The sequence below is a fragment of the Scatophagus argus genome, chromosome 20, assembly GCF_020382885.2.
Source record: "Scatophagus argus isolate fScaArg1 chromosome 20, fScaArg1.pri, whole genome shotgun sequence".
In the NCBI taxonomy this organism is placed as follows: domain Eukaryota; kingdom Metazoa; phylum Chordata; class Actinopteri; family Scatophagidae; genus Scatophagus; species Scatophagus argus.
Genome location: NC_058512.1, coordinates 11,824,894 through 11,843,880, shown reverse-complemented (window position 1 = coordinate 11,843,880; position 18,987 = coordinate 11,824,894). Strand labels below are relative to the sequence as shown.

General features: G+C 40.3%; 1 protein-coding gene across 3 annotated transcripts in view; it reads left to right on the top strand.

Moving 5' to 3' along the window:
- The window catches only part of trabd2a (TraB domain containing 2A), a 58,400-nt gene that overhangs the window by 20,399 nt on the left and 19,014 nt on the right, over nt 1–18,987 (top strand). For all 3 annotated transcript variants that reach the window (XM_046375832.1, XM_046375831.1, XM_046375830.1), the window contains 2 exons: nt 7,893–8,039; nt 8,569–8,743. In XM_046375832.1, coding sequence (XP_046231788.1) covers nt 7,893–8,039; nt 8,569–8,743 — 322 coding nt within the window. The remainder of the gene's footprint in view (nt 1–7,892; nt 8,040–8,568; nt 8,744–18,987) is intronic.

The window sequence follows — 18,987 nt, the reverse complement described above, 5'->3', positions numbered from 1 at the left end:
CACCAGAAGCTGTGTGTCTGTGTGTGTGTTTTTGTGCTGTCCTGAAATATGAAGCACATCAAAAGGATTGAAGTCACGAATACTTGATTACGTTTTCTTGCCTCAGATTGACAGCTGGGGGATTGAAATAGAGCCTAAAGTCTCATACAATGCACTGTGTTATGATGTTACTGCTGCTGCTTTTTGCCTGCTTGATTATTTGTGTCTCCCCGTTTGCATGATAACGCACACGCAATATGAATACTCAGATGGTTAGTGCGCATCCATACTAAGTGCTCACAGCTGTACTGGTTTAAATCTCGGCATGAAACAGCTCGGCGGTGTTGTTCTTGACTTGCGCTGTCCTGAAGATTAACAACGTCGCTTCAGTCAACAGACAAGTCGTAGAGATTGATGGCTGTTTTTCTTGTGGCTCACTGTGTTTTCAAGACCCTGTTGTTTCTTAGTGGACTGACAGACTGAGCGGCTGCTCTGTGGGGTGTTTTTATGTGCATGTGTGTGTGTCTGTATGTGTGTGTGTGTGTATAGAGAGATAGACAGATGGACAGGGCGAGAGAGAGGGAGGAAGAGTGACATACATAAAGACAGAGAGGAGAGGTCTGTTAACAGTGCAACTCCTTTTGTTTGTGAGAGTGTGATGACAGGTGCCACCACAGTGCGTGTTTGCGTGTGTGTGTGTATGTGTGTGTTAAATTCTTGTTGTGGGGCTTAGAAGAGTTACTTTGCTTATTCTTTCCAATTGATAATCACTCAATCAACAAGTGAGATCAGTGTGAGAAATAAGGAGAGACTTGAATATTGCATTGACTGATTAATTATATTGCAATAATCAAATTATATTACTAATCTTAAATGAGGGTACCATACTTGATTTTTTGAGCTTTCTTTGATCAGTTTAGTTTCTAAAATGGCAAAAAACCACGAAAGGAGGTCAATAGGATATTTTCAAACTGCTTGTTTTGTCAAAATCATTTAATTTTAGTTACAAAAGAATCTTCACATTTGAGAAGATGGAGCCATCAAATAGTTGACAGTTTTCCTTGAAGGTCAGTCATAATTGGCCCTTTATTTCTTTAAATTTTCATTAATTTCTCACTGTTTTGTCATCACTGTTCGACTCATGTACGGCTTGTTCAGCAGGTAGTGAAGCGAGATTGGGTGGGGGGGCGGTTAAGAAGTTGACATTTCAATCACCACAATCCCCAACAGACACACAAAAGCACGCGCGCATGCACACACACACACACACACACACACACACACAGACCTCCAACTTTGGTTTGAGGCTGATTCCCTGTGACAGCCTAAATATTTGGCTGCGTCCGGGCACCAAGGTAAATGCACCCCACAAGAATGTTTTTATAGCGTGTGAGAGAGAGAGAGAGAGAGAGAGAGAGAGAGAGAGAGAGAGAGAGGGAGGGAGAGAGAGAGAGAAAGAGAGGTTTTGGACAGAGATAAAGGAAGAGAAACAGAGAGAAAGAGAAATGTGTCCACACCTTAGCAGAAATGTGATAGTTTGTGTGTTGACCATCAGTGTAATATACAGAATCAAGTGTTCATTTAAAGAAATCCACAGGAGTAAAATACCATTGTAATTAAATACATTATGTGTAAACTTCTTAAATGACACGACAATGGAGTGTTGTGTTGTGCATTTGTTAGGAGGGATAGCTGAGTATCTTGACAGGAAAGGGGGAAGAGAGAGGGAAGACGTGCAGTAAAGGACACGGGGTCAGATTCGAACTCTCACTGCAGCCTTTGTACATGGGATGCAAGCTCTGCCAGGTGAGGTGACCCAGCTCTTACTTTTTTAGGGTTGCAAATTGACTACCTTTGGTTTTTGCACTGTTGATCAGCTGGAACAAGCAATGTGAAGAAGTTAATGTGAGCTCTGGGATATGCTGAAGGTGCTTTCTAATATTTTATAGCTTGAAAAATTCATTCATTTCTGGTAATAATAATAATAATATAATAATAATAATAATAATTGACTGCACAGTCAGTGGATATCATCATTTGATGAGACTAAACCCTCCTTAAATGCTGTCCAGTGGAAGCGAATTCTTTTCAGGCACATTTTGAAGAGAAAGAAACTTTCTGTGTGCACACAGACCGCTATCTGGCTCTGTGAGAGAGTTGTTCAAGTCAACATTCATTGATTGAACATTCAAGATCAAAAGGAATAGGATATATCAATTATGCCGAAAGATGGATTTTCCTTTCAAAAAGAGGGAGGAAAAACAATTTTTGGTCATCATTATTGTCAAACATGCAGGCCTGGGGATTTTTCTCTGTGTGGTTTGGCAAAGAAACCCTCGTCTTCCTTTTTGTCTTTTTCACTTGCTCCTTTCTTTCTCCTCTGTGTGGGAAATCTAGTCCCCATATTTCCTTTCCTTTGTTTCATATTGGAAAATTAATAAAGCTATCTTCAAAGGTCTGCTTTGAGCTCCGCAGAATGTGCAGTAATCCACAGTGATGGAGCATTTAAATGCATACACACACACACACACACACACACACACACACACATGCGGTCATGTATTCATGAACATACAAAAACACAGAGAAAAGACCTAATCTTGTACAGGTGTATACACACTTACATGTATAGAAACACACACACGCAGCAAGGAGGTCATGAGTGACCTGAGGAATGCAGGGGTCAAATCTTTAAAGACCTAACTGATAGAGGGGATGTATAGGATCAAAGGAAAAAGAGAGAGAGAGAGAAAGGGAGGGAGAGATGGATGGAAGGAGGAGAGGGAGGGAGGGAGGGAGGGAATGTACAGGATCAAAGGGGAGAGGAAAGGAGGACTGAAATGATGGCAGGATGAATGGAGGAGTGAGAGTAGAGGGTGGAGAAAAGTAAAAGAAAATGTGCTCAGGGGGAGTTGGAAGGAGAGAAAAGGGGAGACATGGGAGGAAAAGGAGGAGGTAGAGGTAGGATAGAGGGACAAAAACAATATAGATAACTCAAACTGACAGGTGTGTGTGTGTGTCTGTGTTTAAAAGCTGGGTTTTCTGCCAGAAAGTGAAAGCTCACTTGTGCAGTGCTGAAAGATTTATGTATGTGCAAATGTGTGTGTGTGAATGGGGAGTGAATACCTGCTGAATGGAACTGTGGCCATTTTTTTTGCAGCTGCAGTAGCCATTACCTGCTTTCGACATTTCTCAATAAATGTGGATAAATTTCAAAATGATTTTTTTTCCCCCAATTTTTATGCCCCCAGTCCAAATAGTAGCATTTCCCAATACCACAAATAAGTTGAAATTTTCTCAAACTTTGGAAAACATTGATCTTGCACTGTGAGATGTAGGCTTCAGATGGCGTCAAACTGAACAGGGAGAAAGAAGAGATTATGGCTCGGTATTGAACCTCAATACTTTTTTGGTATTGACCAAAATATGTTGAAAGCACAGAGTAATGAAAACTACCACATACTGAAAGTTATCATTGAATGCCAGGTTAGTAATCTTATTCTTTGATTAGATTGTTGCTGATTGAAATCAGAATTTTGCAGAATCTGATACCATTTTATTCCCATTCATTTGAGACCTCCAAGAAGTCTTCAGTTTTGCCCTCAGGCTTCATTATTAATGCACTTCATCAGTTGTGCAACTGTATCTGCCATTCACATGAAAACTTGCCTGGAAGATAAAATAGAAGACAGGTTACTTCCTGCAGTTCAGACTAAACAATGCAGTCAAAATGCCAGGTGTTAGTGTGTAAATATAGAACAGTTCCTCAGAGCTGCTGCTTGGTGAAAGCCTGGCGGTGCTGCTGGGCTCCTGATCCATCTTGTTTTAAGGCTCAGACTAACGTGTCACTGATAACATCACTCACAGGTAACTCAGAATCCTTGTCTCTGTCCATTTGTGTCTGTCCTCATCTCTGTCTGTGCACTCCTCCTCTGAGACTTCACAGATAACATCAGCACAGAGAGTCCATTTCTGTCCTTATCTCTGTCCTTCTGTCTCTGGCTCTTATTGGTTCGGCTGTTGTGTTTCTCCCTATTCTGATTTCTGAGGGAAATCATAGATATGTCTATGTCTGAGTGCATGACAGAGAGAGAAAAAAAAGGCGTGTTAGTCTGATAACATCAGAGAGTCAGGAGGAAATAGAGGAGCTGTTGGAAGTCTTCATTTGCACTTGGGAGACAGCCAGGGCTCATTGAATTGTCTGCTTGTACTGTGTGTCAATAGCGTGGACAGGCTTTATTTCGACCCAGAGGCATGTTCTGCACATATATAATCATTTAGAAAAACAACACACACACACAGTAAGGCAGATGCATCCAGAGACACACATGCTGTTCTGTAGCTCATCAAAATTCATTTGAAAATGAAGTTACAGAAACACTCCTCAACTCCAGTGCCAGCGCTTACAATCAGAACAACATCAATTAGCCGGAGGCTTTACCATACAAGGAGCTGATCTTGGTTTTTACAAGCTGCTCACATCGCAGCAAATTTATACTGTGACAGGACCTCACATACAGTTTACATACAGTATACATTTATATACAGACACAATGTGTTGCTGACACTTTGTTGCTGAGATCGAATACCTCAAGTTATCTTTTCTGTGAGGTCTATGGTGAATAAGACGGCATTTACTGCAGATGAAACTGAAAAGCAGTGAAGCTGAACTACACTTTAATGGTGCAGGCTGTTGTGCCGTCATTCCTCACTCCTGGTGAATGTGTCTTTGAATGAATGAAGGAATGAATTAGAACTAGAACATGTATTAAAATCAGATTTGATCACACAGAGTTCATCACCCAATTCTAAACTATATTCCCAAGCTGAAATTGTCCTGCTTGTAAGTGACAGTAAAAGCGACCCAGTGCACCATTTGGGTTACCTCATGACCTCATGACATCTAGCCTGTTTGATAACTTCTGTGTTCCTTGACAGTGATGTATAAGAGGGTCCAGCGCACACATCTGTCAGCGTGGCAGTTTAAGTCTACTGTGAAGGATTTAGGGGCAGAAGTGGAATATAAATTCCATAAACAAGTATAGTCACCTCAACCAAGAAGCGTTCAACATTTGGCAGACGACCCCCTAACTCAAAAGACGAAACTATTGTGTCCTTCTGATCTCAGCATTAGACAGTTTCATTTTGCAAAATTGGTAAACAGCCGATTTGGCCATTCTTGGTGTATCTCTAACGTGTTGTGATGAGTCCTTTCAGAAGAGTTCACTAGTTTCCTTCTTTTTGGTGAGAACAACTCTTGTTTGGCAATAGAGTGTGCAATAGGTCTGGATGAGGCTTCAGTTCATTTATTTGGATAGATCATTTCTGATTGGATGTTTAGTTTTTTCTTCGATGAACAAAAGAACGTGACAGCCCTGCGACTCGCTCTGCTGCATCAGTGCGATAATTCATGGGTGCTTGTGTTCAATGCATGGTCTGCTTCTGTGGAATTATGTGAGACAGGTTGAAATGTCTCACTTCTAATGATGCTTACATTTTTTTTGTCTCATTTTTTCTCTTTCTTTCATAAATGCAATTAATGTAAGCTCTCCTCAGAGATACTCCACTAAGCATATTTTTTCTTGCAAATCCTAACCGAAGCCAACACACTTCAGAGCAAGAGCAGCAAAGGTTTTTTTTCAGCAGAGCCTCCGAAACACTCCAGATCTCCACATGTGGGAATCTGACTGTGATGATGTTTGCTCTGGATGCACACACCCACCCCACTTCATCTCAACAAGAAGGGACATTTCCATGACAAAGGACAATTATTGACTTTCATTGGCTCCGCTTGCTTTGATATCAGCAAGGGGCGTGTCTGTGTGTCTGTGTGTGCGTGCTGGAGGGGGCAGGATAGGGGGGGGCAGCAGTGGAGGAGAAGAAGAAACAGGGGGACCTGATGAAAGGAACCGAGTGGGAAAATGCACCCACTGACCCACAGTGTACTAACAGAAGAGGAGGATCACAGTGAAAAGAAAGAAATCATTCATACAGGTTTTCTTTCTTCACTCGTCCTCTGTGCACATGTTTTCTGTATCCTACCTCACTTTTTTGCTCATGTTTTCTTGCTGTTTATCCCTTCTCTTTCCTACCATAAACCTTTTTGTTGCCTTTCTTTTAACTGGCTATGACTGATCCCCCCTCCACCACCACCACCACCACCACCACCACCATCCTTCTCAGCCATGATTTAAGGGGCTGAAAGGCACGGCGAGTGGAGAAAGAGGAGAAGAGGGAGCTGAGAAAAAGGGGAGACCCTGCAGATGAGGGCCTTCCTTCACGGACGTGGCACAGATGTGAGGGTGTTTTTGTGAAATGAGTCGGGGAGGGGTGGCGATAGGCTAATTTGCGTGGCATAAAGACGGGGTCCTTTTCATATGCAGAGCGCCACTTTGATGCGCGGCTGATGAAAGCTGGAGGGAGTGCAGAGGAGAGAAGAAGAGAGGGTGACGGAGGGGTTCTTTGTCCCCTGACAAGAAGGCATCTGCTCCACGCTGCCCTCTGCTCCTCCACTCCTCTACTATACCGAAGGCTCCCACAATGGGCCAGTCGAGAGAGAAAAGTGTCATCAGAGCACCTTAGAAAACCGAACATGAAAAAAGAGAAAGAAACAGTCGCTTGGGTCGGCCTGGTCGCCGTACGGGTATGCATATCAACAGAATTCATTTGACAAAGATGTGAGAGTACATGCACATGTGCGCACACATACATACACACACAGCCAAACGATCATTGAATTGTAAGAATATACAGACATACTGTAGGCACAATTACACAGTTCCACACCTGACAAAACTTATCTTCACTCTGACTGATGGTTGCCATTGAGAAACAAATAAACCATACAAACTCTCTTCATTCATGGGATTCAACATCAGTGGTTTGCAGGGTGAAGTTTTATGTGTGTGTGTGTGTGTGTATGTGTGTGTGTGTGTGTGGTGTAGAGATCAGAGTGGGACCATGTGCCTTGAGGTGAGGAGCGGTGATGGTTTCTGTGTGTGTAACTCGGTCTTGTTGTGTGTAGATGTGCAGGAGCTCCAGTGTGTGTGTGTGTGTGTGTGTGTGTTACTGTGTACTTGTGTGCACGTATGCGCAGTGTGTCCCTGTGGCACTGATCATAGGCGGCAGGCTCACCAGGGCCCTCTCACCAAACACTGGCTGATTTCACGCTCACACAATAGTTGAGTCGCTGCAGCAGAGCAGAAGGTGATTTGGCAGGAGAAACCCAAACTGTCTCATTTGCCTTAATAGTTAGTTCAGTAAATCTGAAAGTAAATCTGAACATCAGAGTCTGAATTCCTTTATTTATCCCCGAGGGGAAATTCTTTTTATACAGACATTGCACTTGCATGGAGTACATTGTACATCTTCTGTCAATTAAAAGATATAATAAAATCAAAATGACAGAAGATGCATTTTCTTGTGCATTTCTGTACTGACATTTATGGTCCCCAGAGGGTGAATCCCACTGACCCTGGTGTTCCCCTGAACTTTTCCTCTGTTTCCGCGGCCAACAGGTCTAAGGTCTAAGGTCTAGAAAGATCTCAGCATTGTACAAGATGAGAGTTGGTACAAATATTCACGGTCCCCAGATGGTGTATCCTGATAAATTTGGTGATGTCTTGATATATTTTTTTTTAATTACCACCATAGAGTTCACATTTGCACTGAGTACCTTTAAACCTCTCATGTTTTAGTATATTTGAATGGATAATTATGTGCATTATTACTCATGTAACCTAATTTATTTCTATTATGTAGTTCTAATAAATGTTCCTCATCCTGCAGTATTATGCATTTGTTACATCAATTCTAAATACTTCTACAGTTACTTACTCATTCAGTACAACCGTGATCTTCCTCAAGGGTAAAAACAAATTGATCAATAACAAGCTGTCATTGTCTCATTCTAGGTGATCTTTGCCCTGAACCAGACGTTATTACAGCAGGAGTCTTTAAGGGCAGGAAGCCTTCAGGTTCCATATACCACTGAAGACCTGATCAGGCACTACAACTGTGGCGATCTCAACTCCATCATCTTCAATCATGACACCTCACAGGTCAGTCTTCTCTTATCTTATCGTATCTTATCTTATTGTATCTTATCTTGTGCAGCATTAGCCTTAAACTACTTTCACTCTAGTTAATAAGCTAAAAGTCAGTTTGACCCTTTGACCTTCTGGAGTGTCCCAGTGACACGACCCTTGACATTTTACCTTCACCCGTAACCCTCTCAAAGGCCTGTCATCCCCCCACTACTACTCCTCTGCCCACCCATCTTCTACCAGCTTCTCTTACTTTTGCCTGTTTAGTCGACCTGTTCTTTGCTTTGTTCTTCCCTCCACCATCTTTGACTTGTCTTTCTCAGTTTGATTTGCTGTCACCTTAGTAATTCCTCTGATTTTTGGTCAGTCCAATTATGTTTTGTCAGTATAAGAAAAGTGAAGCAAATTTTGGTGCATTTAGCATTCCTGCCTTTTCTTTTGTGACATTTGAATGAAAGCTCTGAAGAAGACAAAATAAATCTTCTTTCACCCTTTTTCTTTTCACCTTCACACCTTGACTGACCCAACACTTCTTCAACCCTAGGTCCCTAACTTCAATAACGTGACACTGCCACCCAGCGAGCAGGTGACAGCCCAGGAAATTGATAGCTACTTTCGACAGGAGCTCATCTACAAGAGGAATGAGAGGATGGGGAAGAGGGTCAAGGCACTGCTAGAGGAGCACCCTGACAAAAGCTTCTTCTTTGCTTTTGGAGCAGGTTGGTGTAAAATACATGCTATAAAGGAATGAAATGAAATAAGGAAGCAAATGCAAAAGCATCAACTTCACAGATGCCAGTGTTTCAGACTAAAATGTCAGACAGGTGATTAGTTCTTTATTAGTTTCTGGTCCTTATGTGTCTGTTCATCAAAGCACTCAGTAAGATTACTTTTATCCCTGCAACATGACTTAAATTCCTCTTTTTGTTCAAACAGCAAGGAGATAGAAGGAGTCTTAGTCTGAGCAGCTTAACAAACTCATATAGAGAAAGAGAAAAAAAGACAACTTAAGAAAGTGGCGACAGAAATCTCAGCTGAGCAGAGAGGTGGGACTCATTCATTAGCTTTCTAAACAGCAAGGCAGCACAGCCCCTTTACACATACACACACACACTTTTTGTTTCTTCCCCTGTCATTACTTATTGATTCTGTTTGGGAAATTGCTGTTGATAAGCAGCCCTGTAACTGATCAGTGGCTTAGCAGATGAAAGCAAACCAGACTAGACTAAACCATTGATATACACCTTTATCAGCTTAGGGACCAAGTAAAACACAGTTGTGCTGTTTTTTTCCTCTGAAGCAGAGGCTCAATAAAACATCCTTTCATCAGTTCAGGACTGACCAGAAACAGACATGTGGAATCCTCTCACATAGCTTTAGACATGTCAGTTCAATAGGCTACTCTAAATTCCTCCATAACTATGCCCACAACCAAATAAGTAGTACCTGCCAGATAAGAGAATTGACTTAAAGCAGGGAGGATAAAGAGGCCAGATAACAACAGAGAAGATTCCACAAAGTTGTAGACTTAACCGTGGATAGCTTTCTCTGTGCGTGCGTGTGTGTGTGTGTGTTTTCATGTTTCTTGGTTAGATGACGTGTATCTAAGGCAGACAGTCTTTGTCCCGTGGGAGTCGTAACGGTTTGCTCGACCTCCTGTTGCTTAAAGCATTGTTCACACCTAATAAAGAGGCTGTTTTGTAATCATTGACCCAAGAGGGTTTTCAGTCCAAATAAAGTTAGTTAGTTTTTATGTCATGCCATAACATTTAACATGTAACCCTTTAACAAGACACCTTACAAAGCCACAAGAAATCAACCATAACCTTGCGTTTACATATTGTCAGCATATGTTTATGTGAAAATATGTAAATACCATCCCACACACACAAAAAAACATTTAATTGGCACACTGACATTTCAGAGGCTGTAGTTGTTAATTAATTTAACAATTATAACAACTAACAATAACAATATAACAATTATGTATTATTTAATCACATATATGCCTTTCTTGTAAATAATTAATTGAAATGGCTTCCATGCAAGATAATTGCCCAAAATCAAATGTAAATCAGTTTACATAAAGTTCAAATTGTAACGCTCACATAACTGAAATAGTAATTTTCTCAGATTATACAGTGAACTAAAGAAACGGATAGGAAGGAGACAAGAAATAAAACAGGCCCAGAGCAAATGTCATCATGAGTCATAAATCTATCATCAGATATAAAACAGTAATGGAGTAACATTATTATTTCATGTAAATACACTCCAGCTGAATGCTTGAATAAAAATGTCAGTTTTGCAAGTCATGAATTTGTAGTTCATAAAAGCTTTAAAAAAGTTTATGATATATTGACAGTGAAGGCCACATACACTTTGGAAAGAATCTGTTCCCCCCATAATTTCATTTAGTTCATTATAGGATATGTATGGAGGAGAGAGGATTAAATTTGAGACCCATCAGTTCCACAGTCAAACTTTCCTAGTGATGACATCGTCAGAAACATCCTCATCCAAAGGTTCTTTGGTCATTTAGAAGCTTAAAAGCAGCAAACTCTGAGCAGAGAGAGAGAGAGAGAGAGAGAGAGAGAGAGAGGCCTTCACAGTCTGCTGGTTTCTGAGCTGGCAGGAAACAGCTGAGGTAAAGCAGACACACATATGCGCACACACACACACACTCGAGCCCTAACAAGGGGTACATTTCACGACGTGTCCCTAAGGAGGTGCCTTTACAAGGGCTTGGTCTAAAAAGGTGTGTGCCTCTGTGTGTATTTACGTGAGTGTGTGTGAGCTGGTGAGTGAAAGTGATATGGGCAATCAGCCCAGAAGCACTAGTGTTAGACATACGGAGGGCAGGTTGGGTCGGCATGTACAAGGAACGGGATGGGGCACATTAGGGTGCATGCACATGTGCTTATGCACAAACGCACACACCTAAAATGTACACACACATACACACACATACACAAACTACCCAGTCCCAAGCCATACCTAAGACAGACCTGGGTAAAATGTGTCCTTAATTATGTCTGGAGGGGTCAGAGGACACACATACACACACACACATTCACACACACGCACTCGCACACACACACTACAATGAAGCCCATTATGTTCTCAAACTTCTCTCGAACTTCACAATCGGGCGTGAGACCTGTCTTATCAGTGGCCGTCTCGCGTCTCTCTAAATCCGCACAAAACGACTTCGAAATGATTCAAAATGTGATTTTTGTCTGTTCTTCACCTTGTCAACATGACGTGTTACAGCGACCAGAAACTTGGAGATAACTGGCCTCTCCAATTGTCATACTAAAAGCTTTAGTGAAATTATGATTATTTGACATACACCCAGATTTGACTTCAAATCGGATTCAGAGGAATTAGCTTTCCACTTTTTTGAAAGAGCAACTGCATATTTAGCATAGTTCTCTTCCCCAGTAATGATCCCATTAGCCAGCAGGAGTTGGCCTGCAGATTCCAGACTGACCTATGTGGAAAATTGTTGAGGGTTTTCATTTTTCCCTGTAATAAGCTTTATTGCCCCAACAAGTTAACAAAACAGTTTATGCATGATAATTTATTCCCTGTCAAATCGCCTGGTTGGATGCAGATTGTACTTTGCCAAAGGAAACTTGAGTTATCACAGAAAAGTGCTTGGGTATCCTGGTGATTTATTGTTTATGGAAGCTCCATTCATGTTTGTTTGTCAGGATTGATGACAGTAAGTATCTGAACAAGTAAATTGCAACTAAATTTAATCCAGTAAGGTTAAGGGAGTAAACTTTGTTGCAAGACTATCATAATCATTCTTAAATGAAATACATATTTGCTACTGCTGCTGCAGTAAGTCAGAGTGCTCCCAAGTCATCAGTTTTTACCTTCAATTTTTAATGTTAGCAGAAATGTTAGAAAATCATAATGAACTCAGGCTGCAACAGCCCGAGTGAAACGGTAGTGAAGAAAAATGTATAAATGTGCTCTTTTTCATTGTTATGTGTGTTTATGGGGACAAAGTATTTCGTGTTTGCTTGAGGTTTTGGAAATTGTTTATGGAGAGAGCATTAATGGTCAGCAGTCACACACTGCCAAACCAGAGCTAAATTTTCTAACCCTAACTGAATTCTCATGTGCTTAGTTTACTTGCTTAGTTTCACTCAGTTCCTGACACCTATGAGATCATGGTTATGTTATTTCATCCCATAGATACTCAAAAATTAAGCCAAGATAGCTTAATGTTACTATTTGACATAACTTTAGACTACACCAAATAAATAAAAAGGTTTGCCCCATAACATTTATGGTTTATGGCTCCGGAAAAGTGTGGAAAAACCCTCCTACTGTGTCTCCGAACTATTTAAATGCACATTTGGGCTTCTTTGTTATCTCCTTTTGATAACTAATGTAAAAATTACTAAAACATTTGGAGGCCTATCTCCCATTTTTAAAAACTCTGTATTAAGACATATGTGTAAAAACAACAAATCCAGTTTTCTGTTAATGCTATGTCTAGTCTTGTTCTGTGACCTTGAGATATTTGTAACCAAGAAAGTTAAGGCTGCCCCCACTAAAACAAGATTATTTTGTCTACAACCATGTGCCATTTATCAAAGGTCTCTTGGTCAGTGGGTGCCGAGTCAATAAACACAGTGGAAGACGGATAACACACGAGGTGTAGTTTGTGTGAAACCTTTTTCACTGAAATCAAGTATTCTAAATAGTCGACAGAATCTTACATACATGCTGCAAGAGTCATTTGCCTCCCTTTCTAAGTTACAGATTCTTTGGTTGAGTCCAGACCCATCAGAATGAGACCTGTGACCAGTTTTTCATCCCAGCCCTCACTGTTGTTTTTCCAGAGGTCTGGTCAGAGTCGTGGTCATGAAGGCAACAATTAAATAAACAGAAGTGGTCACTGGTCAGCTCCGAGACACACATCTTTCTGTGTCTCCCAAACTCTCTCCCACACTGTCTCTTCATCTGCGCACCATACACTCCATTTCATTTTTTATTGGTGGCATCTACCTACGATCTGTCTTCATCTCATCGTCTTGTCTATAGGCATTTAAAGCTTCACTACATAGTACAGAGAGGATCCAGACATGAGCAAAGAGGGGAAAAAAGTGAGAGAGAGTGGGAGGTGATAAGAGCTGCTTACAACAATGTCACATTTATGTAGCGCACACCCACGATGACCACCCACTAGTTTGTTTGATATTATGGCAGGCGTTCATCATTTTTTCCTGATTTATCTGAACAGCTTTCAGCCTCTTTCCGTTGAATTAAACAAAAAAGGGGTTAGTAGGGTTACAAAACCTTCGCCTCAGCTTTTACTTTCATACACATCCAAAAAGGCTCTGACGGCAGTTTTGTAATTTGGCATGGCTTCAGTGATCTGCTCATGTTCATTGAGCAACACTGCTATAAAACTTGCTTGCTGGCTGGATTTTTGTTTTTGACAGATAAAAGCGTAAGAAGAGTAACTTAGAGAAAACATAAAGCACTCTGGTATCTATGAGAGGGAATAGAAAGGTTTTCTCCAGTTTTTCGATCTATAACCGAAGCGCTGCCTTGCCTCACCCTGCTTTGAGTTGAGGGTATTGTCATGCCTTGCTATACTTTACTTATCTGTAAGTAAATACCTCCTAGAAATTTGTCTTTCCCCCCCACCTGTTTGTCTGAAATAACATGGCCATCACTCAACGTAAATGATGATATTGAAAAAGCGTCATATGTTCTGACAGGCATATGGAAGTGGTTATTACTGTGCTCCATAGGTACAGTAACCCAATCCATGTATACAATCTGAACCCATGCTCACTTTATGATCTCCACTGTACCCTGGCACTTTTGATTTTGCTAAAATGATGTGTTTATCGTTGAAGGTTGAGGGCTCAGTTTCTTCCGGCTCTTACTTATTCTTGTCTTTTTTTTCCAGGGTGAACTTGAATGCATCCATGTTTTAGTCTCAGCCCCAAGCTGCTTAGCACATCATGATTCCCCTCAAACTCTGCTCCAAAACCACAAATTTAAATATTTGTGGTGGTGTAATTGCCAGTGTGGTTGACAGGCTCTAATGGTTACTGTACTTTGAAATGTTTGACTCTTTTCACAGACAATTAAGGTTTGCCTTTGGATCTTTCACTATTTAGGTTGGTACAGCCGCGCTAAAGTGAATACCCCTCGATTAGTGACCTGTTTAGTGCGGTGGGTAGACTGCAATAAATGGATGGCTTGGCCTGTGAGATCATGACAGAGGCTGACATGAACTCATAACTCACACAGAGCACCTTGAGTTGTCAGTATGTGGTATAGCTCTCGGTACTGGAGTGGGGAAATAGTAATTTCATACACTGTACTTAGTGTGTTGAGCCACATTTAGTCATAAAGGAGGAACATGACTTAATAGGTGTTAAAGGTGGTATTCCTCACCTTTGGCATTTGATCCTTTATGTTTTCTGCAAATGGGAATATGTCAATGGGACAAAGGGAAAAACAAAGAGACTAAAACAGCACACTTTCACGCTTTAATTTGCTGCTTACACCACTGGTGACCTGTGACCAGGAACTACAGGTAAAAATGTTTAATTAATTGTACAATTAATATATGCTGCAGTGCCCCAGATACATTAATGGTAAAAATAAATAAGAGCAAATTCAACAAATTATGTTTTTATTAGTGTACATACTAAAAGAACTACAAAACACACACAGTTAGGCTGTATATCATCATTATAAACTCTGTGCAGCCAAATTTTCAACAAACCCACATAACTTTATTTTGAATTGTACTAAAGATTTCTAAGTTTCTAAAGATACCAAATATGCCAGGGCAGAGTGTTGAGAAATGTGGCTAAAAAGATGCAAGACATCTGGAGTATTTCCACTGGACTGAATGTTGTAGCCATATGAAACTGGCTCACTTCCCTTAGTGTAAACATCAGAGAGCTCCAATAAAGATCTGGAACAAACAGATGCAGAATAGGCTGTATATGATACTGTGGTGAAATAGGATTATTTTAACTTTATTTAGCAAACAATCGTAAGAGGATTCAGGGAATTTAAAAATAAATTAAATACATATCTTTCTAATGCCTTCTGCATTTAAACTTTGCTTTAACTAGACCTGCATGTGTGATATGTCAGGCTCAAAGCTTTAGGTGACTGACTAGACACTCTTATTCAAATTCTGTTATAAATCTCCAGCCAAACATTACTCAAACCTGGCCCAAATCCCTCTAGTGAGTTTTCACACTGAGCACCACACCGCTACACTCACTGCCCTCTTTTGACTTTTTTTCTTCCCCAGATGGTGTGAAAGTCAAAAACGTGGTGCGTTTTCACGGCACATCACCCTCATAAACAGCCAGTTTACAGCTGTTTGGGGCAGTCACTGACATGAGTACACACATGTCATACAGCACCATTAAAACCCAGACCAGACCTACCACATACTTGGTAGGAAAGCAGGCAGGAAGGGGCAAACTGTCTGCCAAATCTGGATTAAGTCCAGGAATTAAGTTTGAATGACACCTTTATGCTACAGCTTTTTCTTAAGGTTTTCAGTTTTAAAGGGGTACTTTACTGTGGTCATTTGTAGCAGTTTTTGGAGGTACTGACAGGTAACATTGTCCAGCCAAAAGCAGTATGGGAACAGAATATGTTCAGAAGTGTGATTTTGTAAGGCAATGATGAACAAAATAGAGTATGTTATTGTTAGTTTGGAGGATTGCCATTCCACTAATCAATTTATTTTGTAAGTTATATGTTATAATCAAATCAGTAATTGATCAAATACATTAATACTCAAATGCACTGAGCTCAAGCATATTCTTTAAAAGTATATACTTTTGTAAATGTACTTTACAATAAAAGCCCTGTTTTTTGCTTTTAATGTGAACTTGCAGTAATAGAAAATGTTTGGTTTGCATTAGCAGTAACTTAATGCAGCTGTAGCACAATGAAAGTAAACAGTGATATCAGCGAGATACAATTACGACTGTTGCTGGATTAAATACATGCATCATTTCCAATGTGAAGGGCATTTGAATCCAGTGAGGGAATGGCGGACTCCATCACTAACAGTGAAAGCTACTTTACAGAAAGGTTAATGGGTATTGCTGCATAAAAGGTCAACCGTAGTTTAAAACATATTGTTTATTTCATGAAAGTTTTAATGTTTATAGCTTTAAGACCTTTCCATGTAATAATATCTCGATGACATTTTCATTGAACAAAATGATTTTACTAAATATTACAGGAAAACTGCAGTCAAGTTTTCCATGATCTAATGCATAACACAGTTCATTGAACATCAGCATGGTTATTAGTGATTTCTAGGTTAATTTACCTGTATTGGTGTCCATTCGCAACAGATGGAAAGTTGTGATGACAGTGTTGGTCCCTTGTATGGAATGTGACACACTGACTTACAGACCTCCTGTCACTTTTGACCAGTCTGTCTGTTCGGAACTTCCTCTTCAAGTGTGATGTTAGCTTAGATATTTACAATTCTAAATACAAGGCAGATAAACATGAAAAACTTTTAACCAGTGAGTTGTTAACATGTCAGGAGGGTCTGCAATGTATCATCTGGTACATCTCTGTCTCTTCTTAAATGGGAGGATAAACCTGTCAGCCGCTCCGAATAACTAACTGACTGTTAAGCTGCTGAGTGAAAAGCACCTTAACATATACATTTTGTTGCACTCATCGGGTTAAAGGCCTCCAGTCTCTGTACTTGAAAGACATATTTCATATAGCTTACACTTCTCTCCCGGTCATAGCAGTGAACCCTTGTCACAACAGCTTGTTGTGATTTATTGAAAGACTTGAACTCCTCACCCCCGACCCCATTCAAACCCAGCAGTATTTCCTTATGCACCTGGAATGGTCTCTTTACATATCTACCCAGGGGCTAAACTTTCATTTGAACCAGAAATACCTCGCTCCTATATGAAAGGGAAAGGAAAATTATATATGTAGCTAGCGGGCGGCATTGCATCCATTGATGATTCCGAGTAGGAATTGTTATGAAGGAGTCGTCCCTTTTCATTTTGGAGCTAAAACATAAGGGAGAGCAACACACAGCCCAGAGGGGATGAAGATATGAAGAGACAGAGGAAAACAAGACTTGTGTGATTTGTGGCTTCCACTCTCTCCCAACCCGGAATACTTTTTTTGTCTCACTGGAGTGAGTGAGGAGTTTTCTGGTACATTGTATGAATGTATGAATACCTGTGTTGTTGGCTGTACACAGTCTATGGACCTAGTCGCACAATTGGACAGTAGGATGTCACAAATTAGCTTCATTGTATTTATATATTCATACCTGTCAAAATTCAGCTAGTGAAAATGATTTCTTTAGATTAAGTATTTCTGGGTCTACGTCCGAACACATGGGGATATTTTTGAAACTGCAACGTTCTATCTCAGTTTAGAAGAAAAAAAAATCATGCACAAATCTTGGCTACGAGCGAAGAATGTAAGAGCATTAAACATGTCGAGATTTGTAAAGTGGTTCATTGAAAAATGTGAGTGCCAAATTTGCTTGTCTAGCAAGGTGTACTATGATCAGAGGAACTGGGAGTAGATTCAACATTTTCAAATACATGACCTGATGAAATGAAGTATTTACTGAATGCATCAAATCTAAGGTGGAAGAACCTTGAACAGTTTCACTGGATAAGAATGAAGTAGAATTATGTGATAATGATGTAGTACAGTACTATAAATCAAACAAAATCTACTTGTTCAGAAAAGTGTTTGAAACTCCTTTGGACGGTGCTATGGGGTTTGGAACTTTTCTATCCGTATATCTATTACAGTATTTTCAGAGTTTCATCAGGCCTAAATCCTTAAAATAGACATTAGGCAAAATTGTCTTATCACTGATGCAGCAATAACAAAATAATCTCCTTGATTCAACGCAAACAAGCTCAATTTTAATTACCTTATGTTTTGTAACTTCTGTTTTACGTCACTGAAAGTCTGGAGCAAACGTGAGATTGCGATCATAAAAAAAACAATTTTCTGTTTTTGTAGAGGCTGTTTCATATGCTTTAGTAGACGCAGATGTAAAAGTTGGCCATGTTTCGCTGTGGTGCTGAAGTATTTGCAAAAGACCTTCTGGAAAACAAAGCCCATAGCTCTGTCCATGACACACTCTGGTTACCTTGTTAGAGATGGATAGAGGAAAGAATAATTATGGATTAAATGAGATTAACAGATGTTAAGGATGTCAGAGAGACACAAACATGGCATTATAGCTAAAAAAAAAAAAAAAAAATTAAAAGGGAGCCAAAAAACCAAGAAAGAAAAACGAAAACTGAGAGATAGAATGAGATAAGAGAGCCAAAAGCAGATCCTGTGAGAATTTACAGTCCTTTAATCTGTAGATCTGTTCTTAGTTATAACCTACACCAAAATCACAGATGATATGCAGGCCTCATTTCACATCCACAAGATCTCTTTCAGATTACTCAAGCTAAATAGGCACAAAATTGTACTCTAAGCCACATGTTGTAGATGGAAGCTCTGTGAGAAAACATCTGAGAAAAACTACAATGAAGAATGCTTTTTGAAAAGGTGAGCGGGCATCTGACTCGCCTCAGTTTCCTTATTTCTGGACTGAGACAGTTTAAAGGCTGAGCAGAGACTCACAGCAGGATGTGAGTCTGGCAGGGATGTTTTCAGAGGAAGTAGTCTTGAAGCTGCAGTATGCAAACTGCAGGAATACATTTTGGCAGGTTCAGACGAGCAAAAGCACACTTTTGAAGAAAGGGGGGGGGGGACAAAAGAAACTCTGTTACGGCTTCAGAACGCCTGCTGGTTGAATGAGTGGAGTGATTGTGATCAAACCTCTGTTGGCAAGACAGTCTGCAATTGATCCAAGGTGTAACATGGCTGGTCGTGTTGTATGGTAGAAACCAATCTCAGTTTCCTTCTTCAGTTCACTTGT